The sequence below is a fragment of the Gallinula chloropus genome (assembly GCF_964237585.1).
Source record: "Gallinula chloropus genome assembly, chromosome: 1".
NCBI classification, from domain to species: Eukaryota; Metazoa; Chordata; class Aves; order Gruiformes; family Rallidae; genus Gallinula; species Gallinula chloropus.
This window is the reverse complement of record NC_140085.1, coordinates 180,734,434-180,762,206: the sequence shown is the minus strand read 5'-3', so window position 1 is coordinate 180,762,206 and position 27,773 is coordinate 180,734,434. Positions and strand designations below refer to the sequence as shown.

The 27,773-nt window shown below is 41.7% G+C and overlaps 1 protein-coding gene across 1 annotated transcript; it reads right to left on the bottom strand.

Moving 5' to 3' along the window:
- Nucleotides 1-6,009: 6,009 nt before the first annotated feature.
- Nucleotides 6,010-27,503, bottom strand: TNFSF11 (TNF superfamily member 11; the record flags this gene model as incomplete). The annotated part of the gene is made up of 5 exons (XM_084263799.1): nt 6,010-6,431; nt 13,201-13,299; nt 13,379-13,424; nt 19,699-19,866; nt 27,282-27,503. 5 exons carry the CDS (start codon nt 27,501-27,503, stop codon nt 6,010-6,012), a joined length of 957 nt encoding a protein of 318 aa, XP_084119925.1.
- Between the last annotated feature and the right edge of the window lie 270 nt (nt 27,504-27,773).

Below are 27,773 nucleotides of genomic sequence, written 5' to 3'. Positions count from 1 at the left end.
ATTTCTTTTGGCTCATATTTTCAAAAGGAAAAAAAAGTTTTAAAATATAGTTTTCAGCTAAATTGAAAAAAATTTTTTTAAATAGCCAGACCAGGCAACAAAGCAGAAATGAAGTGCTACTAATCCACAGGCTGAGGAATCATTGACTCATAGAATGGTCTGGGTTGGAAGGGACCCCAAGGGTCATAGAGTTTCACCCCCCCTGCCACAGACAAGGCCACCAACCTCCAGGCCTGGATCTAGAAAAGGTTACCCAGGGCCCCATCCAGCCTGACCTTGAAAACCTTGAGGGATGGGGCAAAATACTGGGGCAGAATACTGGACCACAGTCCAATGCCCTATATACTAATTTTAACATCACTTTTTATATTTATAATAAGGCAAATAGGTTTAAATAACATTATCTCTGCTTATTCACAGTGGTGTAATAGGCCTTTTAGATTTGGGAGAAAATGCAGATTCACATAAGCAGTAATTCAAATGTATGTTTACAGGTGAAAATCAATAGTAAAATAGCTGCTTTCAGGAAATATAAACAAACAAAACGTTTTATGCTGCCAGATTATTCTCTAATGTATTACTCTCTACCAACAGTGATAGATCAAAGAAGAAAAATACAGAAGCTCAGGCCTGGACTGTTGGTGCCCACATGGGTTTATTTTCACTCTTGCTGGCTCTGTTTTGACCTGCTTGAGGAGCAACACATACACTCTGGAGCACATGCATGTTCTGCTCTATGCATTCATAGCCAACATCTGCAGCTAGTTGTTCTATGAATCCATGGAAAGCTGCGATTCTGGCAACTGGTGGGTTTTTTGGTGACATAACAAGGAAAATGTCATTCCAAGCATTTCACTCAGTCTAATTAATAGTGAAGAGGAGGTAAAAATCCTTCAAACTGGTGGGATGCAAAGTGAAAACATCATGTATAAGAGAGCATCTGAACTTCACAGTTACCTTTCCATGTGGTCATACTTCAGTGCTGCAATATCCATGGCGTGCTGGGAAGGCAACAGGGAGAGGAGATGCTGTTTGTGAATCCTTCTCTTATGGAGTTGAGGTTCCCAAAAACACCCACCAGGCAGTTTTACTCAACATCTGCTAGTACAGATGTAGGAACTGAGGGAGTTTGGGACCTGCAGGATGAGGCAGCAGCTACATCATTGTTATGAAGACGTGACAGCACCTAAAATGTGAGCTTGGCGGTCGAAGGATTCTGGCATCCTCAGCTAAAAGAACAACCAGGGATCTCTCACAGGGTGGATGAATCAAGAACCAGAAGGTTGGAAAAATGAATCTATTATTTTGTGACTTGCAGCATGAAAGGAGCTGAAAGCAATTGGAGCTCCTGCTTGTCTTCTGTCAGAGCCAAACATAAATCGGAGTTTGGTGGTGTGTGGTCTGGGGAAAAGCAATGTGTCTCAGGCAAGAGGGCAGGCAGCAGAGAGCACACAGCTCAACCACTGAATGGCAGGAAAACATGCCCTCCCTAAACTTCAGAAAATGGATTGTGAACAGATAGCAACAAATCAAAGATATCCAGCTCCTCACCTTCACCCCAGCATGAATACTCCCTTGGAAACAGCACTGAAACCCCAGTACATTCAGACTGCAGGCTAAAAAAAAAAAAAGAGAAAAAGAAAAAAAAAAGCAGAGAAACAAAACATTTGAAGTTGCCTAGAAATTTGTGAAACCTGATTTGACCTCCAGCTGACAGAGGTTTCTCAGCTTTTTATGACCAAGCCTTGCTTTGGAGCTAGTCACGAATTGTGACATTCAGCTAAAGTGTGGGACCTACAGGGTCAGACACCAATGAGTTAAAATATTAGAATAAACCCCACTTCAGCTGGTGAAATTGCCAGGTTGTGATCCCAGCTACCAGCAACCAGGAAACACTGGATGAGAAACCAGAGTGAAGAGGAGGAAAAGAGCAACAACTCGCCCGCAGGTACGTAGTAACAACAAGTTCTGCTTCAGATGTGAGTTTTCTCCAATCACCGCAGCAAAATGCTGCATACGGGCACGTTTGTGAAGTTCTGCTGGAGACGAATTTTGTACCAGTATAAGCATGAGATAATTGTCTGGAGCCCTCCAAAGATGTGACATCAAACCAAAGGGCAGTATGGACTGATTCCGCCTGTCCCATCTCCTGGTTCTTTACTCCCCAAGTAATTTTCTTCCTTCCTATCCAGCTCAGCACTTCAAAAACCTTTTTCTGACAAACCTAATTCTTGCTCTTTTCTGTCAAGAGGCAGAAGCAAAGCCACCCGAATTTGGGCTGAATAAGGGGAAGTAGACCTAGATCTGACCCAAGGCGGTTCCTACTACTGAGGAAAAAGAGCTCTAAGTCAGTGAGAGTGGGGCGAGCAGGAGACACTGGCAGCTGGAAGGAGCCAGAGAAGAGGAAGTGGGATAGACAGAAAAAGAAACACTCACTGGCTGGAAAGAGCTCGGGACGGCGGGGGGAGGAATACCCAGGTGCCAAAATATGCAGTTGTAACCCCATGTATGAAATTTTACTTTTTTAGCAGGAACACAGTAAGAACATAGGGATGTTTACATGCACCTAAATACACTGAATCCCAAATAAACTGTTCCCAAGGAAGATTTTTTTAACTTTGAATTTCAACAAATAATCATCCTCTATCCACAGGCCAAAATTACCTTTTGAAGATTATGAAAAGAGAGTCACATGTACCTTTCCTAGCCAAGAAAGCACTACCTTCTCCCCAAGGTAACTCCCTTTATTAACTGATTAGTCTGCTCTTTTCGTTAATTGTGTCCCAATGAAGCAATCGGATAAATGAAGCAGAACAAAACAAACGCTTCTGGGGGAAAGACTTGGCTTTAGGAAGGTCAGTGCTAGAGCAGGTGGTTTTACTTGGCATAGATACCCAGGCTGCCTCAAATGACCCTGCTGAAGCTCTTCAATCTGTGGCTGCTCTGATACAGGGTGAAATCCAACAGCACCAACAGCATTACATCGGGTTTCCTGCTCCCTTGTAAACACATCCAAGGGTAAGAAGGAAAGAGGACCGGGGGAAGACATGAAGAAGAGGACTTCCTATATGTTTTCAATTTGGTAAAGAGGATAGACAGAGCATGGCTCATTTAAAACCCCCAAAGTAGCCTTTATAGCCCCATAAGCATTATTTTAGCGCATCCCTCCTGCCTAATTCATCACATAACTACACCGTTTGCATCCAGAGGATGCTAAGGTAAAAAAGCCAGAACAAACCCAAGCCAACCCAAAAAACATTTAAGCCCCTAAGTTATCACTCAAGAAATTTAAAGCCTGTTGCACCTTGTGCAATTCAGATGGCTACAGCACCCACCTAAGGAGAACAGACACTCTAAACTGGGCCTCAGAAGCCCTCTTCTTACCCCAGTGTCTTCCCAGGGACTCAAACACAGGCTACAGGTACTGTGACCTTATCTCGAAGCCCACAGCCAGTCAGATGACTGGTGGTTCCCCTGGGTCATATGATGCCAGAGCATTTGCCAACATGAACTACTACACGCTGAGTCTACCTTCACTTTGAAGTCATTTGAACACCCATCTCTATCTCCCCAGAGGCTGACTTAACCCCAGAACAGACATTCTTCTCCCAGCCTGGTGCCAGACATCTCCACAGTGAAAAAATTACAGTTCCTTGAATGTGACCCGTAGCACTTGAAACTGAGACAAATAACCCAGATTCTCCAGTCATTTCTGGTTCTGAACAGACAACTGTTTGGTGTAAAACGCAAGTTGTAATTCCTCATTTCCAGCTAAATTTCCAACTCCTGGTGATGAACGTGATTGAACATGGTGGATGCATGCTTGGAGTCCAATCAAAACTCTAAAATGTATTGCAGTTGTCTCAGAACAGTTGATCTGTGCCTCAGTTTGAGTTACAGTGTACCCAGCCTGCATGTTCTGAAATCTCAATGAAATGATCAAAGCAGCACAAGAAATACAGGAACACAGGAAAAGGAAGAAATCACAAAGTCAGGTTTTTTCTTAGAAATATATTTTGTAAGAAATCAATCTTAACATTACAAAGAAATGTTTATTATACAGTATAAAATATTCGCTTGAATTCAACTCAGTTCCTTATTAAATAAAAAGCCTGAGGATTTTTATGGAGCCTCAATTCCTACAGATTTGTGCCTTTGGCCTTCTGTGATTCCTACCACATTCAAGAGCATGTTTTCCCAACGTCACCATCCTTACAGCACCTGGGCAAACACTCCAAAAACCTCCCTCACCCCTTCTCTAGCAAGTTGCTGTTCCATGCCCAGACGTGCTCTAAACATCACCCACAGTATTTTCAGCTCTCTCCTATGACCCACCATACCCACGCTCTGACTCCATCTACCCACCTCATTGGGCCAAGCAACTATACAAGCGACAACACACGTTGCAGTGAGCTCAGAGTCTCCCCGTGTGATTTCTTGGCTAACATGAGCAGTGGCCAGCCACTGACAAGGAATGTAGAACAGCAGAGTACTTCTCAGCTGTCGGTTCTCATAAAGGCTGTAAGATCCTCTCTCACCACTGCCCTTTGTCTGCTGAGTCCGGCAGAAGAGTGGAGAGGGTGACAAGCTAGAAGGGGAGGCAAGGACACGCAATGCAATGACATAAGCTTCACTTTTTCAGGAAACTAAGCTAAAAAAGTCCTTAATTGCAGAATTTACAACTTGCAGGGTTTGTTGTAGGAAAATATGCCTGTTCAGTAACTATAAATACCCCTAATACATTTCTGCAGCTTATAATGTAGCTTTTTTTTTCCTTTTCTTAATTTGTTTTTGGTTTAGGTAATGCCAGCTTTGTAATTTCAATTCCCCTCCAGGTTTGAAAGGCACCCAGTGACCAGCATTCTGGTGTAATGATTCCTGACATCGGTGTGATTCCCCTCCTCTCAGTAACACTGACACGTTTAACAGAAATCTATTAAGTTAAAAAGAACAAAGATATATATATTACATTTGCTAATTGCAAACAACCTCTTTTAGCTGTAATTTTTCCCATTGGGATTAAAAAGTGCACCAGTTTAACATGTCTGTACATTAAAAACAGTTTAAAACATTAAATATACAAACAGCAAGAGATTTTAAATATTTTGTATCAAATACTATAGGACAATATAATTTACATTACTTTGTTTTTAAACACAAAACATTACACCTGAAATATAACTTTAGATATTACAGAATATAAAAATACATACTTTTTGTCTAAAAAATGTCTTTGCAGGTTCTGGCACAATGTAATACTGTAAAGGCACACTGTATTTTGGCAGTCTATATTTGCAATTAACTGTGCAACAATAATAAAAAATGACTTGTAATTAACCTTGTAGCACTGCAAGGCCAGATGCTCTCCTTTCTTCCTGGAATAGCTCTTTTAATCAGCTAAAAAAAAAAAACCCCAAACCTTAAGGTGAACAGTTTAGGTGTTCTGCAACTCATTTCTGCCACGGCCTGAGCTCCCCAACGCTAATCCAGCAAAGCAAGAGCGGGCTTAGCTAAGGATGTGAAAAGCCACATCAAATGCAACAGGATTAGTCATACTTTCAAAATCTTTGCCGTCTCAGGGTTAGAACGCTCAACCCCAAACAAAACTGAGCCCTAAGTGCAAGTTGGGTGCCAAGTTCTGTCCTGACTTGTGTTTGCACCAAAACTAGTAAAAGTTGTGCGGGTCAAACAGTCAGGGCAGAACTTGGAAACAGAAGTTCACCCATGTTAATTGCTCTGATTTCAACTGTGCCAAGGTAAGAGTCGTAATGACTCTCCTGAAGCGATATACAAGGTTAAACTGCTGTAAGACTGAATCAGGAGAACAATGGGATTTTGCTCTTCTGTGCATTTGTGGGACTCCTGCAGGAGTCAGAGGGCAAAAACGCGTCTTTAGGGATACATGGCTTATACAGATGCAATTGGGTTGTAAAAGATTTTCAGATCTGTCTTCAAGTTGTTTCTGGACCACTAAAACCCCCAACAATTTTCAGCACGCTAAGGAAAGATTCAATCTAAATCTCTCACTTTAAATGCTCCAAAATAGGTTGCTTCTTGTGATGAATCCAGTAGCAAGGGGTTTGACACCTGGATACTTATCATTTCACCAGATTTTAATTTAAAAAACCCTCCCACATTTACAGAATAAAAATGAAATTCTGAATTCCCTGACCAATATTTGGTGCTTCCTCCCTTCATCAGCACATCAGAGCGCCTTACTTTAAGGTTTGTCTTAGTCATATACACCATCAGCTGAAGCCCTCTCTTAGTCAGGTTTCCTGAGGTCTCATGATGCCTAAAACAAATGTTGGCATAAAGGTAGTAAAATCCATCTTGATTAACAATGAGCTTTCCATCATTGAATGTCATATTCGATAAGTTGGCCTGGCCTTTGTCATGATGCCAAGATGTGAGGTTCACTTTGCGAGTTCCTGGAGAGGGGAGAAAAAAAAATACTATTATTTATAAGCATTTAACACACCACAACATTTAGAAAGCAATCTCTGAGTTTTTAGAATCAATAGCAACTACAGTTATCTAGGCTAAAGTGAAGATTAGACTATTATGACAAAAATTCATAGGAAATTTCATTTTTTCATCCTGTACTGCCATCTGTGGCTCACTAACTGCCTGCTCTGCCATCAGAACATCTGCTGGACCACGGTACACCCCCTTGGCCAACTGTTTGATTGTGCTATGCAATCATGCAACGAGCTCTGTATAGAAATTGTGTTCCACCTAAAACTTTATTCAAGTAAAAAACACTTGGGAGGAATTTGAAATGAAAAATCACTGATGAAAAGTCAGCAAGTCTTCTTTACCAGCCTTCAATCTGCAAGCGTTTGCAAGGAATAACTAAACAAAATCTGAAAACAAGTTCAACTGATAATTCTCCAGAGAGAAAGCTTATGGAACCTTCTCATATTTTATGTTCTTGTGATTGCAGTGGTACAAAGGTAAACAAATTTTAATTGGAAAACAAAACAAAATACAGGGAAAAAAATCAGTACAGTTTAGTCCTACATCCTAAATAGCTTAGACTTTAGGTAGCACAAGTATTTATGACATAACAACTCTTTTCATTCAAAAATAATGTTTAGACTTAACCCTTGCAGATATCAGAATAAAGGCCCTACAATCTGGCTTAGTCATAACCTAGATGGATATCTAGGATAGTGGCCCTCTGCACAATCCGAATTATCTGATAATTGTACAAATATCTCTAGCTGGGCAGTTACAGCTGTTTGGGAAGTAAACTCAGATTCTTTGTCTAATAACCAGTGGAAAGTCTTAGAAAAAGCTTTAGGAAGGCAGATGTGATTCTGGATTTTTTCCTTTCTCTATTTACTTAAAGCATCTTTAGTTCCAAACTAGAAACAATGAGATTATATTACATGCTTGGAGGAGGAACAGTTCCCTTCAAGCTGTTTTAAGATGAAGATCCACAAATTAGGAAAGAAAATGATGATATTCTCTGTCTGCACAGAACATCATGCTTGTGGGAATCAAAATACACACACGAGAGTTACCAAATCTGATTACCAAAAAGGTCAGATTAATAAAATTAACATATGTAAGCAAGAATTGTTTAATTTCTTCTAACAGGTAAATGCAAGCCTTTTCAACTTTGTCTGCATGATAAACAGGAAGCTGTCTCTTATCTGTGAAGGTGACTGAATGCTGAAAGGAGGTGAGACACTGGAGATGTTTTGATTAGTTTGTCAGCTCATCACTGTCACTGAAAGCTAACCACATATACAGCTACAAATGGTCCCCAAAACTCTGGCCCAAAAGGCATCTCCTGGGTACCATCATCAAGTGACCCCCTTGTATCATCTCTTAAAGATTTCAAGCTGGTCAAATCTCATTTCATGTAGATTTTGGACATTAGGAAAAGTTCCTTCACTGAGAGGTTGGTCAGTCACTGGAACGGGATCCCCAGGGAAGTAGTCACAGCACCAAGCTTGTAGGAGTTCAGGGAGCACCTGGGCGACACTTTTAAGTTAGATGGTTTAGTTTCAGGTAGCCCTGCAAGGAGCAGGGTGTTGGACTTGATGATCCTAATAAGTGTCTTCCAAGTAGAAGTATTCTGTGATTCTCTGAATACACTACTGAGGCCATGCCAAGAGATGGCTTGGCAGGAGGTCAGATAGGCACTGAGCGAGTGCATGTGAGTCTTCCTTCCAAATCTGGTCGCGTTTGCCCCTTGAGTTTGGTTTTGGTGGCACAATGTTAAGCAGCAGCCTGCTACACCATTCACCAGCCCAGACAACATTGCTACTACAGCACCTGTATTATGTAGAGGTTTACTGCAGTACTTTCTGAGAAGCATGCCTCGCAGCACACACCCCATAGTCCCTTCTACCTCCCCAGTTTCCCCACCACCCCATTATAGCGCCCACCTCATCTCACAGCCTCTAACTGCAAAAACAGAGGAGCAGGCAACAGTGGGAGGAAAAGATCCAGCCAAGGCCCACAGTCATGCCCACACAGAGGAAACAGCACAGTCCTGAGAAAGCCACACAGGCACTGACCCTTACTGATATGCACAAGCCACTAACACCATTTATTCAGCGCAACACACAGGGCACAGCACAACAAACAAGTTGGACAATTTATTCTCCTAACCATTAGTAATTTTCCACACACAAGAACACTCTCCATTTGGTCACTCTGAGGTTCCCAAAGACCTTTACACCTTAGGCTCCCAACGCATCTAAATGCCTGCTTGGGATATTCAGTACCTTATTCATCCCAACATCAAGCCAAAACAATCTATTCCCATCAAAATTTCCATGACTCATGGCAGGGCCCACTGTCCTCTCCTTCAAGCATGTATCCAGCCATGTCCCAGAACCTCCAGTGCTCACAAGATGCTGGGGAAGAGCTCCAAGTGTATTTGGTTAGTTAAAAAGATGCCTCCTGCATTTGTGCAAAAAGAAGTGAGGGGAAGTACGTAAAGGGGAATTTGAGAGGTGTGAGTCTTCCCTAACTGCCAAGGGCAAGCAACTTTTGTGTGTGAGAGGAATACTTTAATAGTAGTTCAGAACAAAAATCTGGTACTCCTCCACAAAGCACAGGCTGTCAAAGGCAGATCATAAATATGATCCCCTGTGGCTCCAGGGCAGCCAGGTAGTAATTATGCCAACAAAATCATACAGAGAAGCCATCCTCCGAAAACCTTCAATTAATTGGAAGCTGTACTAAGTTCCTAAGTCTCTTAGCCTGGAATTATTCACCTACAAAAGATGCTAAGACCAGAGTATACTTCTGAAGCACTGGGGTTAGCTGAGAAAGTTGCAGAAATTCTTGTGCACGGTGTTAAGTCTGCCAGAAATACTGCCCCAAGGAAGCTGGAATAGTCAAGACACAACTGTTTGGATCAGGGGAAGCACATCAGAAATACAGGATAGGAAGAGAGGTGCCACAGTCACTTGTAATTGAGATGCTGAGGGAGGCTCCAAATTAAGGTTGTTCACACTGCTGTGATATTGAGGGAAACATACATCATTCATCCACGGTCAGGTGGAGGGACTGGCCAAGAGGGGATAGAAGACCCAACCTGTTTTCCGCTGGGAATCAGCCTGGATAACTTCTGGAAGTCCTTTCCAACCTAAATTGTAATGCTATGCTTGTATAAACTGAGGTGGGTGGTCATGTTGCCACAATTCAGCCCTTCAGAAGAGGCGTGCCACCGCCAGCAGCACAGCACTGATAGGAGTTAAGCCATGCAACCTCTACTGGGACGAACAAGCAGGCTCTCAGCACTTCTGGTGGCAATACATGTAAAATCAGACACACCAGAGAAATCAATACCCCAAAACACAGGCAGAGGTGAAAAGTAGAACATATACATGCCAAATCAGCTGTCCATGTATCAGAAACTCTGAAACATAACCCAAGCCATGGGACAGTTGGAAATGCTGCAAAAGAGTAACTTCTGTGAGAAAATTTACTATGGAGCCATGAAAAAAAAGAACATCAGGTAGGTCATGTTGACAGAGAAGAAAGAGGTGAAAAAGTTAGAGTAAGGTAACTTTCCAGACATAGTAAAAAGCATTTTAAAAAGAAGTCAAGATAATACACTGTTTTTCTGGTAAATACAAGCAAATCAAAATAATGTCATGGGTATGTGTAGAACATGAACTAAGACTAATAGAAATGAGTTTCAATGAATTAATTAGTAAGAAGGAAGATGATGGGAGGTGAACACAGGAAGAAGTAGCCCTGTCTTCATAATTTGTTTGTATCCTTGTAACTTCCAGGTATAAAGCAAGCCAGAAAGAAGGACAAAAGCAGTATCTGCTCTGAAAAACTTTTGGAGGCAAAGGGCAGCTAAGCTGAACCTGTAGCTGTAAATAGCTCAGAATACTACAGTGTTTCCTTAGACAGCTAAAGGTATCAATTGACATCCCAAATGATATATTTAACATTTCCATTTATTGCTGCTTGTGATCTTCTTTAAAGTGTGACTTATTTCTGTAATTAATATATAAAATCAAAAGTCACTGTTTTCATTTAAAGCCTAAGTAGCATTTATAGTAAGCTCTGGAAGAAAGAAAACAGTAAGCATCCACGTTTAACCTAAGGCAGTAAACCTAAAAAACACACACAGCAAGCCAAACCACTACAGCTTCTGCAGCCACATGATGGGTGGGGACACCAAAATCTGGAAAGGGTAATTATTTCCCCTTCCCTCATACTCCCCTCCCAACTGCAAAAGTCCATTTGGAGCTTGAAGTTATTGTGAAGCAGCTAAAAGGAAAATGTTCCCTCACAGACACTGCTCAGTGCCCCTTCAGGAAGGGTGATGAGTGACAAACTACTGAAAATAAAATCCTATTCAGCAGTGAAGAAGATTGATTATTTTTTTTTCCCCTGCCACTTTTTTGGGGGGGCTGAAGCTGTGTTCATGATTAACATCCTGGCAATGCTCTTCCAAAGGAGGCACAAGCCAAATGTGCCACATGACAAGGGGGCATGTCCAACTCATCACATTGGTAAGGGGTTGATCTGCTCCAAGGAGAAACAAAGCAGCTTGATGTCACAGGTGCTATATTTCTGAGAGTTCCTACAGCCCATGGTACTGAAGAGTAAAGAGAGCAAGCAAGAGCAACAGGTCCCTTGCCATTGCTCACAGATGTGCTACATCATTCCCTAGAAGGTTAATGCAGTGATGCACAACAGTGAAGGCTGTAACTCCTAGCCCTGATAAAAATACAGCTTACAGCAACATCCAGGTAGGCAGCAAGTAAATTCCCCACAGGGAAAGGTGGATTTCACAAAGTGTGACACTGACACACTCCACTTTTGTAGATGTGAGTGAGGCGCCTCTATAATTAGCAAAGTAATTGAATCCTTCCAAAGACAAAATGCTAAGACAAGTTTACTGATACTGCATCTTCTACTATTGACCTATGTCAAACACCAAAATCTGATTGAAATGGAAGCTTGTCAGGAGGCATTTGAGCTAATAAGAAAGCTTGTGGAAGTTCTGACTCTCATCTGACAAGTTGCTTAAGCTCTCTGCTTATAAAGCTCTGGATCTTGACAATGACAATGTACTTGAAGGGAGAAAGAATCCTTTCCCTCCAAGCAAGAAGCTACTCCTTGTGTACAGAAGTGTTTTGTTTTTAAATAGAGCAAGACCAAGGTATTACTATGCAGACTGATGAAGTCTCAGATTCCCAGCCTCAACACAGCATTCCCCTTTGGTTTGGTTACACAAAACAGAAAAGGTATGCACACAGCTTAATTAAACAAGGAATTCAGCACTGCAGCACTTCTTCAGAGGAAGAAGACACAGGTGATCAGTGCTCCCCTACCTTGAGATCCTCAGATAGCTTCAGAATAAACTCTGGTTTACTTCTGCCACACCAATGATGACTCTTGTGTTGAGAATACAGAGAAAAGTCTTGACTGACAGCACCCCAGGGCAAAAAAGGAAACAGCACTAAGATATCTTAAAATTGTAGGAATGAATCTTTTTCTCTGGAGAGTGTTCCCAGGAAGACTCATGTCATGTTACCTCGTACTGTACTAGTGAGGATATTCCCAAAGCCATCCAAAGATACCTGTGGCTAGAGAGTAAGAGCTCTGACAAGATAAAAGAATGTTACCCTATTACCAAAGGGGCAGCAAAAGCCACAGGAACCTTTTTTCTCCCTACTCAATAGGTCAGAAACATACTGCATCCATGTCAACACACTGCCCAGAACCCCTGTTGCTCAGAATATGATCTCCCTGCTCCTGGACTAGATGGATGGAGACAGAACCTTGTGAAGCTCTGGCACATCTGAACATCAGGAAGGCCTTGGGAATCTTGACATGAAAAGTTCTATACCAGCCCTGCAACATAATAACGAATGGATCATGACAAAACCTTTTCAACATGCCATTAGCAGAAGGAAAACACTTGCTATAAATTCAGCCCTATGCTCTCAGAGTGCAGTGTACCCACAGAGAGCAGGGTACTGGTAGGCAGGTTATAATAATGGCACCAGGACTGCAGTTGCAGGTCTGCAACACCTCGAAATGAAAGACTTGCCTCCTTCATGGAAAGTTCACATAACAATGGGGACCTGACATGTGCCATGTATTCATGTGAGAGTCTCAGCTTACAGATGCACCCTGAAGACAAATGCTGTGTCACCCAATCATACTTCAGCACACAAAAGAAGTGTTGCTGTGGAAGGATGAATAGATGGACAAGAGACATTCTAGAATTTTCCAGCAGAAAACATCATCTGATGACAGGATAAAAAAAAATCCTAGGCTTAATGACCAATCTTAGTGCTGGTATATCCTTGTATGCATCTGTGTACGTATACCTATAGCTGATGTTCAGTGTGAGTGAAGAACTCCAGATGGGCCCTACTAGCCAAAGAAAGTAAGTTAGTTCAGAGGAGATCCCTCACCTGAAGACACCAGAAGGAGGAAGGCCAAGTCCTCAGAGCTTGAACATGAAAACTGAAGGCCATTCAGCTTATAAAAGAGACTGATGTGAAATACCTGAGATGAAGGGGTGTTATCCTCCTGTTAACATTTCCCCTGCTGCCTCTGAAATCCTTTAAGGCATCCAATTTATTCCCATCATCAAAAGCCATTTCTGAAGCCCCAGTCTGTCACTGGTATTGCTGAACTGTTTTCATGTACTTCACTGTTTAACACATTTATAGCAGCAACGGAAGTCGAACTTACCAGATGGAATATTCTTATCATCAATAATGAGATGGGCAAAAGGCTGTTTCTCAGGTTTGCTTCTCTTGTACAGATCCATTCCTAATGCCTCCATTGCAGCTGGAGAGAAAAGAATTGCATTACCTCAGAAAGACAAGTGGGGCAGCACTATAATATTTCTTACTCATAAAACACCTACCTTTTTCTGGTCTTGGCTGTGCTCTTCCCATGACACGCTGGACTTCCTAGAATGAGAAAGAGCCATTGCTTTGATGTTGTCTTGTTTTCATAGCACTGTGTATTGCACAATTACAACACAGTTCTTCTCCATATGTATGTATATGTGGGGAATGGTTCTACCTACAGCATATTCAGACACCTGGAATACACATTCTCGTATTTATATGATGTATAATGTGAAAACACACTTTAGGTGCCACAATCCAATTACTTCTTCTGTCCAATACATCCGATAAAGGTGGATAGGAATGATGGTGTGTATAATTGCTGCACTGTTCACTGAAGTAGTGATGACAGGACATTTACAATCTTTCCTACTTACTACACTTGGAATATTTAAGTATAATGCAACAATGACTGCTGGGAATACACCACATAAAACAATGGAGCTTATGAACTGATTTAATTACTTGGGGTCAAGAGGTAACAAAAGAGGCAGTTCTATATGGTGACTAGTGTGCAATCACACCAACAACCAAGGCAAGCTAAGCTCCCAAGGTAAACAAGGCAAATGAAAACCTCCACCCCTCACACTCAACCACTAAGGAGGTTGTGAGATTACAAGGCTTTATAATCAGGGCTCATTTCTAACAACATATGCAGGAACTGAAAGATGAAGTATCTGCATTGGACCAGGTGCCAATTTGGAAATATGTATTCTTCAAAACTGCAGGTGAACTTTAACATCAATAAAGCCTATTTTACCAAAAACCAAGAACTGCACAAGTAACAGACATCAGGCACCATAAAAAGCTTTGCTTTTAATAATACACCTCCGTTTTCCTCTTGAAAAAGCATGCAACAGCAGTTTTCAAAAAAAAAAAAATCTAAGCAGCCTGTGCTTGCTACAAGCCTGAACTGAGTCTTGATAATACTAGATTCAACCCTCAGTTTCCTGGTAATACTAGATTCAGCCCTCTGTTTTGTCCTGTTCCCCCACAACCCCACATATATGCCATATGCCTCAGATATGGCCAGATCAGCAAATGTTCCGCTATGGTCTCAATCACTGAGGTGGTTTAGAATTTGAAATTCTGCTTTGAAAACATCCAAATTCCTGTTTTTATGTAACTTTGCAGCCAGAGTGAAGTGCCTTAGCTAATGTATTTATTACTCTCACTTTCCTCTTTCAGTAGGTGTTTAAATGTTAAACCAAAATGAAAAGCCACAGCAGTGTGGAAGTTGTAGTATGACTATCAAAGCACAATACTTCAGCAGAGATATGCTGATTTTGTAGATAAGAATCATTACAGTGCTTTCTGCTGTAGAGATGAGAAGAAAAGCAGAATTGCAACTTCAAAAGAAGCAAAACTCATGTCCACCTCCCCCATTTACATTCACTTCCCCTCTCTGATCTTCCTACTTCAATGTCAGTTCTAGGAGCATTAAAATGAAGCTCAGTTCTAGGAGCTGCACACCAGCATCAGCCTCTAGCCACACTTGAGCTCTTTAACTTCATCAGATGTAGGAAGATGACAAAAAACTGCAAGTACTAGATACTGCAAAAAGTGGCAAAAGCCTCTGAAGAGAACGAAAGGTAAAAAAGATTGGGAGATGGACCACACTCAAACTACTGCACCACATCTATTCCCAACCTTTTCCTTCTCTGATGTGGAGTCTGTTTCAATATCCTTTCCTTCTGGGGAATGTGATGATGTCCTTGCCTGGAGAGCCTACTCCGGAGATCTAAAAAGATCTATGTACATTTTAATATCTCATTAGCTAAAGTGGTAGTAAAAAATCCCATGGTTGGTAACTGCACAGTCCTTGAAGTCCCTGAACTGGCCAATTACTCTTAACCTACATTCTTCTTCAGAGTATGGAGTTCTGCTTCTGCTTCTTTGAGCAGCTGGGTACCTCCCCTTCTGAGACCTAGCAGCCTGTCTCGGCTCATCTTCCACACAAAAAGGCTGTTGTCCTCATGAAAAGCAGTCTGAGCTGCTGGCTTTCTAACTGTTGGTGGAGCTGTTCATCTGCAACTTCACCTCTTGGTAAGCACAACAGCCACCCAGAAAGACCCAGGTCCGCAATGTTCCTTGTCCTTGTGGTCTTGGGCCTACTTTCCTGTTTCCTAGGAGCACTTCTCTGACAGAAACACTCTCTTGTACCCCTCTTGAAGCTATGCTTCTATTTAATTAGCAATGCAAGCATCAACAAAAGGGAGATAAGTATGAGCCCAACATCAGCACAGTGGAAAGTGCTGGAGATTGGCACATGTTCATTGACCTTGTGTGCCATTAGAAGTGGCTAGCTTTTGGCCAGGAAAGAGAAATCCTCCATCAGCCAAGGATCAGTCCAAACACGGGACTAGAGTTGAGTTCTTTAACCCGATTCTGACCGGCCCCACAAAATTTTGACATTGCTTTCTTTCCTGTTGCACAGGCTTCCAAAAGAAAGCTGAAATACTAACCCCTACGTAAGAGATGGAGCTGTGAGTTTCCTCTTGAAATAGTTCAACACTCCTCTTGAATTTTTTTTATTTCATGTTTTTACAGTTCCAAGGTGCTGATACACAATCTACCTTAGGAAAAGCATCTTAACAACAACTTCCTTCTGATCCAGAAGGACTCAAAGACCGCATTTTTCAGTGGCTGTCTGAAGTCATCCAGATGTCTAAAGATGCTCTCTAATAAAAGTCCCCTGGTATCCCTTCTGTAAGGAATTAAGAGCTAAGGTTTTCAAAATCTTTAAAGTATCAGCTGCATTTTTAGCACCTGAATATCTTTAAGCATCTCATACTTCACCACAGTGTTACTACTAAGATGGCAGAAACAGCTCAACAGAACCTGTCGCTAAGACACTGCTAGAATGGCATGAGAACTGCTGACAAAATATTAACAGTGACTTCTCTTAAGACTGCCACCCACAGACCCACGCGGGCTACCACGCAGTTGAGTTATTTTTAGAAAAACTGTACACAAAAATCACACCACTCTGATAGTGTTATGATAAGCTGCACTTGTAAACCTTTGTGTCATTTGCTTACTGCCCACCGAGTCAACTCTGCTGGCCTGCTTCCCACATTCCAACCTCCTTCATACAGCTGCTGTTCAAACAACAGACAAGCAGCCAGTCACAAAAACAAAGACCGTGTCTTCCTTCACCCAAAAAAATAAAAGAGGCTATTGGGAAGCTGTAGAACTTTCACATGTTAAAAGCTAAAATCGTGCTTTGACTGCCTCGCAAGTTGGGAACTGCTCTTTCCTCATCAACAGCAGGCTGCAGGTTTTAACCCTTAGCATCTCAGTATCTTCAAAACAAAGCCAATTCTTGGCTCTTCAGTGTCCAAAGTTGAGGACACAGAGACCAGGCTACATTTGAGCATGTAACATTTGTGAATAGGTTTTCCTCTCATTTGGGTTTTACAATATCTAAGTATCTACTGTGAACACCTGTAAGCAGCTGTTTCTTCCACTACCTCAAGTGCTTTAAGTCCAGCTAATACCAGGAAGTATCTGATTACCTTGCCGGAAACAAAGCAATTTGAAGAATGCTAATCAGGAGGGAAGTGAAATAGAAAGTACATGAACCAATATTAATCAGAATACAGTTCAGAGATCAGCACTACAACCTCTATCCAATGAGTAGTCTACTCTCTGCAGGAAAAAAAAAAAAGGGGCACATAAGGTTGTAGGATGGAAACTGAAATTTTAACAACTCACAGCAATCACTTGTGAAACCTTGACTTTAAAATTACGTGCAGTTTAAATGTCTGCTAAATATATAGGACTCTTTACAGTGCCCTGGAGGTCTAGCGAAGTATTCTGTTGCCATATGGGAGACTAGTTTACGCCTCAACTCCCCAAGCTGCTAGAAGCTGGGAGTATTGCCAAGAAAAGTTACTTATGAATTGACCCAAGATATTTTTGCAGTCCTTTCTACTTCAGGCTCATAACAGACTTCAGAAGAACTGTGGTTAGTGTATCTGGTCTGCCAAAAAGTTTTTAGGGTAACATGTAAAAAAAATTAAGAAAACAGGCTAAGAAAGGACATTATTTGTCTGTTTGAAAGTTTAAATGCAACATTGAAAATATGCTTTTTACTGAGTAATGCTCCCTAAGCATTATTTTTGTCCTGGAATACATTAAGGAATTCACAGTTAGATATTGATTAAAATAAAATCTTTATTATGTTTCTACACCCGACCTTGCTGTCCTACCACACTGGTTTTCATAAGAGCACTTTCAATTTCAACATTAATCCCTGCTTTAGATTTAAGCACTAGGTCTACAGGTGTGCAAAGAAAACCAATGAGAACTGGAGCAGTAAGCTAAAAGCTGTAACCAGACCATAAACCTGAGCAAAAGCAAGTTGTCTATTTTCATTTCCTGAGCAGCTTGAATTGCAAAAGACAAATTACTGGGGGGGAGGGGGGAGAAAAAAAAAAAAATCACAAAACCAAAATGGTATTTTTAAGAGTTCCATTTCAGTCACCTAACATGCTGTCAATTCAAATAAGGATACTGGTTCATAAAACACACACAGGTTAGATTCTCCTTCAAGAAAATGAAGGAAGCACAGACAATAAAAAACCTCTTTCAAGTCACATTCCGACACAAAGGACTAGCACAACTGGGAGTAAGATTCAGCTGCATCTCTGTCCTTCATTGTAGCAGAGCCAATGGAAGCCAGAGCTTACAGAACATGGTAAAGTATAATTTTGTTTTAAACGCTTTCTTTCACTTCTCTTATACACAGAAAAGATGCAAATGTAGCCCCAGGCAAGCGCTGCCTTATTTTCCTCTATCACCAATATATGATGACAAAGCATCCAGAACACTGACCCAACTGCTTAATACAGTCTGTTGCATTCAAAGGAAATTCAGACACTGCTTACTTTGGCAATTGAAATTTTATTGTTCTCAAACCGATGGTCATCAGCCAGAAAAGCTATCCCTACTCACTACTTATCTTGGCCACGGACATTGCAGCATTTAACCTCCATCCAGAATGGCAGGATATGCAGCCTCAACTAAAGCCAATGCCTTTGTTGAGTAACCAGCAGCAAATGGCCAGAATACAGGGTTTTCCATTCACTTACTGTAACAAGCTCGTTACTCCGTCATGGGAGCTGCATGTACGAGCAGTCTAGTGCCAGGACATAGAAGCAGATGTAGTGTGAGACAGGCTATGAAGTGCTGGAAGATAAAACTAATCCTACAGAGTTAAGTTTTAGGGTCCTTTCCTTAAGCTTTTCAGGGACCTGGCTAGCAAATGGGACTAGATATGAACTCCTAGGTTTCTTTAAGTTTTGCTCACAAAAAGATCTGTCACTCGGGGTACTCTGTTAAAAGCAAGCATTAGCACAATTACAGTACCATATAATTAACTCAAGTACAATTCACTCTGTAAAATGTGCATGAGTTCTGCTCAAATCTAAGGTAGCATCTTTTATGAAAAACTGCCAGTCTTAGGCAGATATTAAAAAGTAGCAATGGACCTGGTAAGCCAGAAAAGCCGAATACCATAGCAAACATTCAGCTTTTAAATAGCCCATAATTAGCACTAAACACTATCATGAACACAGAAAGAGATCAAAGGTGGTAAGTGCAGTAGAAAGTGATTGTGACATACATCCAGCTTGTCTAGGCTTCTTCATCAAGGCTGACTTCTTTAGCTGACTATTGTTATTTGTGTTTGGGAACAAGCTGTCATTCTCAACTGCTGGACAAAGACTGCCTGTTTATCCTGCTAGGGCAAAGTAGCTCTTCTGCCAGCGTGGGAATGGTCTGCACAGAGCACTGAACTTTGAAAGTGAGCAAAAAATGGAGATACTATCCCTCATTTTGGGTTGCAGAAAGAATAAGAAACAAAAGCAAATGTTGTTTCCTCTGTCTTTGAGGCAATATTTTGTTTGATGATGATCTTGACTTGGGAGAGCCTTGTCAGAAACCAGAAGATTGCTTTGAAAAATATGTGGAACTGTATTTTCTTATGAAGATCAAAACTGTGGGCAAACCTACAGAAGCATTAGGATAAATGTTTACCACTCAGGCCCACCCAAATGTCACAATGGCAAATCAACTAACTGCAATCATAGTTTTCTCAGCACAACCTCAAGTCTTCCTCTCTTAAAAAAAAAAAAAGTGTTTGAATGCAGAATTGGTTAACCACTATCAGGTTTGTAACAAAACACAGTATTATCTTGGGTGCAACTTCACGTATTATTCAAACACCAAAAAATTCTTTCCAGAACTTACCTTCAAATACAGATGTTGGAAGAATTGCTGTAAATTCACCTGAAGCACAAAATAAAGGAACACACTGTCTGCCACTTACCCTCTGGACAGCTCTTTGGAGAGCCTGTTTCATGCTTCTACATGATTCTGGCATTAATTTTGCTTCATGATTTTCAAAGGATGCATCATGCAAGTCTGTACTTTCTTGGTGTCCAAAAAGTGTTCTGACACAGTGTGCATGTTCTTTTGAAATTCTAGTAGGGTCCATCTGAAACAAAAACATAAGCACAACCACAGTTTTAAGTGTCAGCCTAAGAGACATGGGGAGCATTCAAGCCGGGGAGAATTTTCAACCACCTTAAAGTTTGGCACCCAGTTAAGTTTATAATCTAAATTTTCATTGTAAACAATTAAGAGAGAAAAAAGTTCTCCACTTGGAGGTTTACTCAATTCAAGAAGCAAGAGGGGAAAATTAATTATCTTCTGGACCTGCCTAGTTCATTATCTGAGACTGAATACCTGACTTTCAAAAGTTAAAGATAAATCCCACTCTTACAGTAAAATCAATAACTCTGATTTGTATTATTTGTTGAGTCAGTGCAATATCACAATTATTTTAGCAGATAACAGCCATCCTACCTGTAAAAGCTATAGTTTGCAAGAGGCCACATAATTCCCAAGTAGATGACCTGTTGGGTGTACATTCTTCAAGAGGAGAAACAGCAGAACAGAAGCCAGTTCTCACTCAGACTGTTTTGTGGGCAAAAGATATTGCTATGTGAAATGGTCACCAAGATCAAATGATGACACAGAACACCTCTACTTCATGGGACAAAGACTGGTAAATTGAAAATATCTGCAACATATTTTTTAGCAACCAGTCTTTGTGACTGAATCAATTATACTTTAAACTGAACTCTATCAGGCAAATTGTAAGGCTGCTACAAGGATTAGGGCTGTGCCTTGGCAGAGCTAAATTGCATAAACTTCGTTTAAACCATTTCACCCTCTCCTCACACTCCATATACTTTACACTGAAGAGATATTAATCACTGTTTTTCAGGTATGGCCTAAGACTCTCAGCAATTTTTCTTAACTGGTGGCTATTCTGCTTTTTCTTCAGACTGTATAAAACCCTCAGAAAACCTGAAACCCTTCAGAAGGATTTATACACTCAAAACCTTGTCTGAGTTGCCTAATTGTATCAGCTGGTCTAAAAACACAGTTATCTCTTTCTGCATAAGGTGTAAGGAAGAACTTTACCTAATTACAAAATGTAATACACAATTTGTAATCACAATGAGGGAATGCCAAGACATTATGGGTTGTACCTAACCAGTGTTCAGTTTCCTTCAACATTGCACTTAAAGCCGATCATCAAAGCAAAGTTTTGCTGAATACAAATAGTCTGAGTGAATCAAACATGTGAATTTGTTGGCACAAACATAAATTCAACTACCTGACCCCAAGAAAGAGTCGAGTTAATTTACAAGCTAAAGGTTAGGATTACAGACTTGCACTTAAGTCTATACCAGCCAGGCAGCCATCCAACAGACACACACCACAAAGAAACATTTGCTGCACAGATGGCAATGCCAAATGCCGGCTCCACCATCACCATCCTTCTCAAGTCTCCAGATCAGCACTGTGGTGCCTGATTCATTCAGGCCGAGGTCAGCCCTCTGACCTGGTTTAGCAGTCTCAGTTACTCCTGCAGATTTGGATTCAAACAGGTCAGAAAAGGTTCACCTGGAGACCGGATGCTCTGGCTTTGAGAAGAGGGGTAGAGATGAGTTACAGAATGGCCTGGAGGCAGTAACATCTTTCTGGAGTGGCCAGACACGTGTGAATCCAAAAGAAAAATCTGCATATAGCCACTACAGCTCTATGAATTGAGCACTAAAACCTACACGAATTACTTCTGAAGTCAGCAAGTGTAGTGCAGCCACATTAACTGTTTCAGCTGTTTTAAACCAGTACCTCTGTGGTCTCACCTTCTTCACCACAAAATGTCATTCCTGGTTCTTATTCTCCTCTTCTAAATCAATAACCTTGATGATCTAATTTCCTGAAAACTTAGCACCATGAAACCAACACACTTCGGGTATCAGATTAGTATCAGGGTCAGGCATAGGAGTAGAAGAGGAGGAAGGCAGCACTATTTTTAATGACCATAAAACTGCACCATAAAAGCATCTCTGTGTGTATTCCACTGGTATCCAGAACTCAAAAATTCAATTGTAAACTGAAAGGAAAAAATAAACTAAGTGCAAAACGTTTACCAACAGCTGCTGAAAAGCAGTTAACACAATGACCTGGGTTGGAAGGTACCTCTGGAGGTCCCTAGTCCAGTCCCATGCTTGAAGCAGGACCAACTTGTAACTTAGGCCAAGTTGGTCACAGCCATGTCTAGACAAGCTTTCTGGAACTGCCACTGATGGAGCCTTTCTGGGCAACTGTTCTACAATTTAACCACTTGTATTGTGTGAAAACACTGGTGTTGATGTCTAGCCACAGTACCTCTTGCTGCAATTTATGGCTGTACCTCTTGCCTTTGCTGGGCACTTCTGAAGAGCCTGGCTCCGTCTTTAAGTAGCTAAAAATGGTGATTAGCTTCCCTTACCTTAGTCTGTTCTTCTTCAGGTTCAAAGAATCCGGTTCTCCAATGCTGATACACTATGGTCCCTACCTAGCACAGGGGACTTCTATTGGACTCTCTCCAGTTTGTTGATATGCCTGAGGGACCCAAAACAGGACCCATTATTCCCAGATGTAGTCTCTTATCTTGGGATTGTTAAGAGACCTGAGGGAATTCAGGTCTTCAACAGGATCTGGATGTCTCTTCCCTGTTCCACACATACCATAGGATAGAAGACAGAAAGCTACAGCAAGTAACTGCCAGTAGATACTAATTTTTATCAGTAATTCTACAAATGATTGACTATTACCAGAATTTTTGATTTATTTAAGCACATCTTCTGAAAAGCAGACAAGAAATCTGGGTTTTATGACACAAACATCATGAAATTTTTAGTCCTGAGTGTCCAGCATGACAAATCACACGTAGTTTAGACTTACAGCTATCACACATCAGCAATCAGTCAAATGTGTCACACAAAACTGTGCTAGAACAGTAACAGGAGATTGTACAGAAGCATTTACTTCAATTATAGTTTATCTTAAGACAGAAAACCAACATCTCTCTGCACCTACAGTTGAAAGATGGAAGTCTTAATAGAAACACTAACTGATAGCTTGAACAGTTTAAAGCTGTGCAACCCTTCCTGGCCAACTGCAAGTCTCTAGAGATTTAGTGTTTGATAAAGGGAAGCTCTGATCTTGGGACTAGCCAGCCTACCTGATTGCCCTTACCTTTTCAAAGAATACCTACTCTTCACCACATTTAACCATGGCAATGGGCTCATTCATCAGAAAAGACATTCTCAGAAATCCTGCATCTTACATCTTTATAAAAAACATGTACTGAGCTGCCATGGCTGGAAACCAGCATTACCAAGCACTGAGATCAAAACTGTGGGCAAGAAGCAATGAACAGTAAAACTTTCAAGTGTTTTGAGAAGACCTTCTAAAGAGCCAGATGAAATATCAGTATGGTCTACAGGAATCAGCTTGCTAACTTGCAAGGCACAGAAGGTGAGCCTTTGAACAGAGACCTGCAGCATGAAGACGTAAATATTTAATACCTGGAACAAATATCAAGATGCAATAAAAAATATTGGAGAAAGCTTTGTATGACTTAAAGTAAGCTAAATATCCTAGAGGAATTAACTTATTTAAAGAGAGGCACATCTAGCTTATTTTTTCTATCTTACTGTTGTGTATAAATCCATTCTATCTGACCTTGGAATCAGATCAAGATTCAGCATCTTGAACCATTTTAGTCATATCTCTAGACTACTTTTGCCTAAATCAGGGCAGCCAAAATGAACTCCAGTATTCTGGGTGAGAGCAGATGAATTTACAAAATTAAGAACCAATTTCCCTGTGTCAAAATGAACATTGTAGCTTTTACAATGTTCACTTTTAGATTGTAGATCACTGTAGATTTTTAAAGCTACTATTCCAGCCAACTTTACCCTATTCAATGTCACCTCAATCACACTGTTACTGTATCACATTCTGTACTTACACCTTACTATAAATGTTTACAATTTATACTTGTGCTTACTGTCAAACCTAAACCAACTTCCAGATTATCAAACATGACTTCGCACTCCACCAAGAAGGGGTGCTTCCAGGCTTCCAAAAAGCATCAACAACCCCCAACAAGCTGTTTTTTGTTAGCTACTGCTCTAGCACACTCACAATATTTTAGATAAAGGCTGTAAGTTGATTGTTTAAGAACATAACTAAAGTCAGAGTTCTGCAGATGTCCAAAACCACAGTAAAAATTTGTCTTCCAGGTCCCTATTTATCCAAGCATGAATTCTTCAGTGTGACAGAACACTTAACATTTGTACAGACTTGGTTTTTAATGAGAAAAATGGATAAACCTGGAGTGCCAGGTTAACCTACTGGAGATGGACATATAGTCCCCCATATCTGGATTTGACAACTTCCAGCTTGTGCTGCTGCCCTCCAGTTCAGTCAGTGTTACAGCATAAAAAGAGTATGAATTTGGTCTACATACATTAAGGAAATGGGCCAGAAAGAAAAGTTTAAAAGCAAAGCTTTTAGAGACCATCCTTTAGCATTTACCAGTGAAAAGTTAAATAAAATACTTCATTCTCTCACCTTGTGCTGTGCATGAATCTCTATTACATTAAGTTCTCCAGTTGCTCAGAGTACCTAACTAAATTTTCATGGCATTTCCATTGATCATGAGCAAATATTCCTCATGAAGTATAAGCAAAATAAACACTTAATGCCAATACATTTTGTTAGGGTTTTAAATTCTCAGATTCGGTGCATTGCACAAGATGGTCTGAAAAGAAAGGCAAGAACATCTTTATGATTTTACAATTCAGAGCATTACCACCAGAATATTGGTAAAATTCAACTCTTAGCTTTTTCCTTTCTTTTTAAACATACCAACTCATTGTTTCCTTTGCATTGGACAGCATTATTTCTTGGCCACAAACATGTGTTTACCCATGAAAATCTACTGTCAGTCTTAGTTATGTGTCTTGTGAAATTCCAAATGCTCAAGCCACAACATAAACAAAAATAAGGAAAAACCAAAACCTCAACTATTGTCTCAGCTCTTATCGTGTCATGATCCAGCCCAAATGATTTTATGCAAATACAGATAAAATGTGTATGGTAAAACTGAGTCAGAGTTTACTCAGCCTCTTAAGTAGAGTTTTAAAGAGCTTGTAAAACATATAATTTCTTCATATTGGTCTATACGGTCGAATCTTGCTAATTCACATTTGGTTAACTCACCAACCAAACAATGCAAATCTTGTGAAGCACAGACCTTACCAGTAACTTCTCATTATTTTAACAAAATACACCACAATATTTAAGTTCTGTTATTAAAAGTTCAAATTTATACAGCTGAAATTTGTACTATAGAGTACAAATTTAGGTGGCTTAACACAAGTAAATTTAACAGCAATCTATTGAAAAGAGGTCGGATCATGTCCCTTATAAATAATCTGCCAAGACAGTTACATAAGACTTATGCAGGACCTACTATATTCTCTCTTCTATCTTATTTCACAATAAGAAATTGGTGAACAAATATGAATTCCCATATCTAATTACTTTGAATTATGTGCTTACTTCAAAAGTATATATTTTCAGTGATGACATTTCCTCCATTACGAATTTTTCAGGCAATGACTTCAGTCAAGTCTACTTCTAACTACATCATCTCTTTCAGATGTTTCAGAAGCTCAAGTTTACAAAGGACTCCATCCAACAGCATTATTCCAAATGTACAGGAACAAAAAACTGGCAAGAGAATTAAGCTGCCAAATGCAGAATTACACCCTGACTATGTAATTTTTTTAATCAAGGAAGCAGAAGAAAAATAGTAATTATGGCAAGAAAGCTCTTTTTACCCTTAGTTAGGCATGTATGAAGCACTGACATGAACCTATCAGAAGGAGTACCTAATAAGGAGTGGGGGGGAGAAGGAGGTAAAAGAATGGAAATAGAAGGTTTTCAAAAAGAATACTTTGATTAGCTGTTGTGATTACGATAGCTCTCCAGCCTAGTAATCAATGTATGGCTGTGCATTTCTATGAGCTATGCTTTAACAAAGATGTCTTTTCAAACTCACACAGATCCAGACTGCCACAAGCTGAAGTAGGCATTAATTTATTTCACTGTCAAGCAAACAAGTAGCTTTAAGCTACTTTGTGAGTCCCAAAAATTAAATGTCACTCTTCTGAAGCAAACAGGATATGATTAGCTAAGTACCATACTGCTGTTCCATTTTATTTTTGAAAAAATGGCAAACACAAAGCCATTGATGGTAAGAAAATATGAATCGTTCAGCGTAACAAATGATAAGCAGTGCTACTGTGTATCTGATAGTCATCTGTTTAAGTGGGGCATACATTTATGCAACATCTGGTTTTGGAGTGCCCTTTGTTAAGAAATCCAGCCTGTCACATCAAGATCAAGCGCATCTACCTAGAAAGTAAACCGAAAGAAATGGGTTTCCACTCCCCACTGACTTCACAAGTACGCACAACAGATGTACCTCTTCCATGAAGGCAGCAAGACCCGTATAAACAGAACTAATAAGCACCTGACAAAAAAGCCGAGCAGGAAGCTAACACCTAGCCCTGAGAAGCAACCAGCCATCAGCCTCCCACTTCCTCTGAGAGGGCTCAGCCGTGCAGGGCGAGAGATGCAACAGTGAGCAAATCCAGCCAACCAGTTTCCCAGAACTGGGCTCTCCTCTCCGAAACCCTAACCACCCATCACCTCATCTCGCCCCACAACAATAGCTCCATGTGCTCCTTCCTGCGCACACCCCTGCCTCTTCTGAAGCACCCCTCTGTCAGACTTGGGGCCTGGTGGGCAAGGGGCGGCTCTCTCTCAGAAACAAGCTCCCACACTAAGACCTGGCACCCCCAGACAATGCCTGCTAACACAGAGACCCCCCAGACAGTGTGCCTGGGCTGTCTGAAGGAAGAACGATGCCCAGTGATGGTGTGTGCTGTTTTGGGGTTGTTTTTTTTTTTTCCCTCGTGAAAGGCAATTCTCCTGTTGGTGAAACTTTTATGGCTGCCAAAGACCTCAGACACAAACCACTCTCTGCTGAGTAACTGAAAGCTGATCATTAAAACCCAAGTCCCACGGCACTTCGCCTGAAGGATCATTATGCTGCTTCCCGAGTCGGGGACCCCTCATATGCCACCTCGCTGAGAAACCCTGTACCCCAACACGCACCATCACGCCACAGCTCTGCTTCGAGCACCTCCGGCTGAGCAGCTCCAGCGACCCGAGGACAACACAGGCCGGGCTGGGTCCCGCGACCCTTCCAGCCTGAAGACGCCTCCAACCTGGGCCAGCTTCACAGCCAGATAAAGTTGTTGTCCGCCCTTTTCTCAATCTTCTCCACCCCTCCGACGCGAGCACCTTCGCCTCTTCCGAAAGGGGCGCTGCCGGCGCCCACCGCGAAGGCGGGAAAGGGCCACACCGACCCCTTCAACCCTCACCCCGCCGCCGCCGCCTCCGGGCGCCAGCAGAGGCGCCGCTTACCTGAGCTCGGAAGTAGAGGAAGAGGGCGACGCTGCAGACCACCTGCCCCAGCCCCAGGAGGACGAGAGTGGCGAGGAGGGAGCGGGAGGCGGTCGGTGGGTGCGGGTGAGCCGCCAGCGGCGGCGGTGGCGGCGGCGGCGGGGCGCTCTCGTGGGCGGCGCCGGTGCCCAGCTCCTCGGAGCCGCGCAAGTACTTGGTGTAGTCTCGGCTGGCGCGTCGCATCGCGCCGCGGGCAGCTCCGCTCTGACGGCTCCACAGGCGGCCAGCAGCTCCGCGGAGCTCCCCAGCTTCAGCAAACAGCCCCACCGCCCCGGCCGGACACTTCTTATAAACTGGGAGGCCAATCAGCCCCAGGCGGCGTGCCTCTGTCTCCCCCCCGCTACCCCTCCCTCGCTGCCGCCGCCACACACATCATCATTCTCGCCTCCCCTTCCCGAGCAGAGACCAGCCCCCCCGGGCCACGACGGGAGGACCGGATCGGGTCGGGTCGGA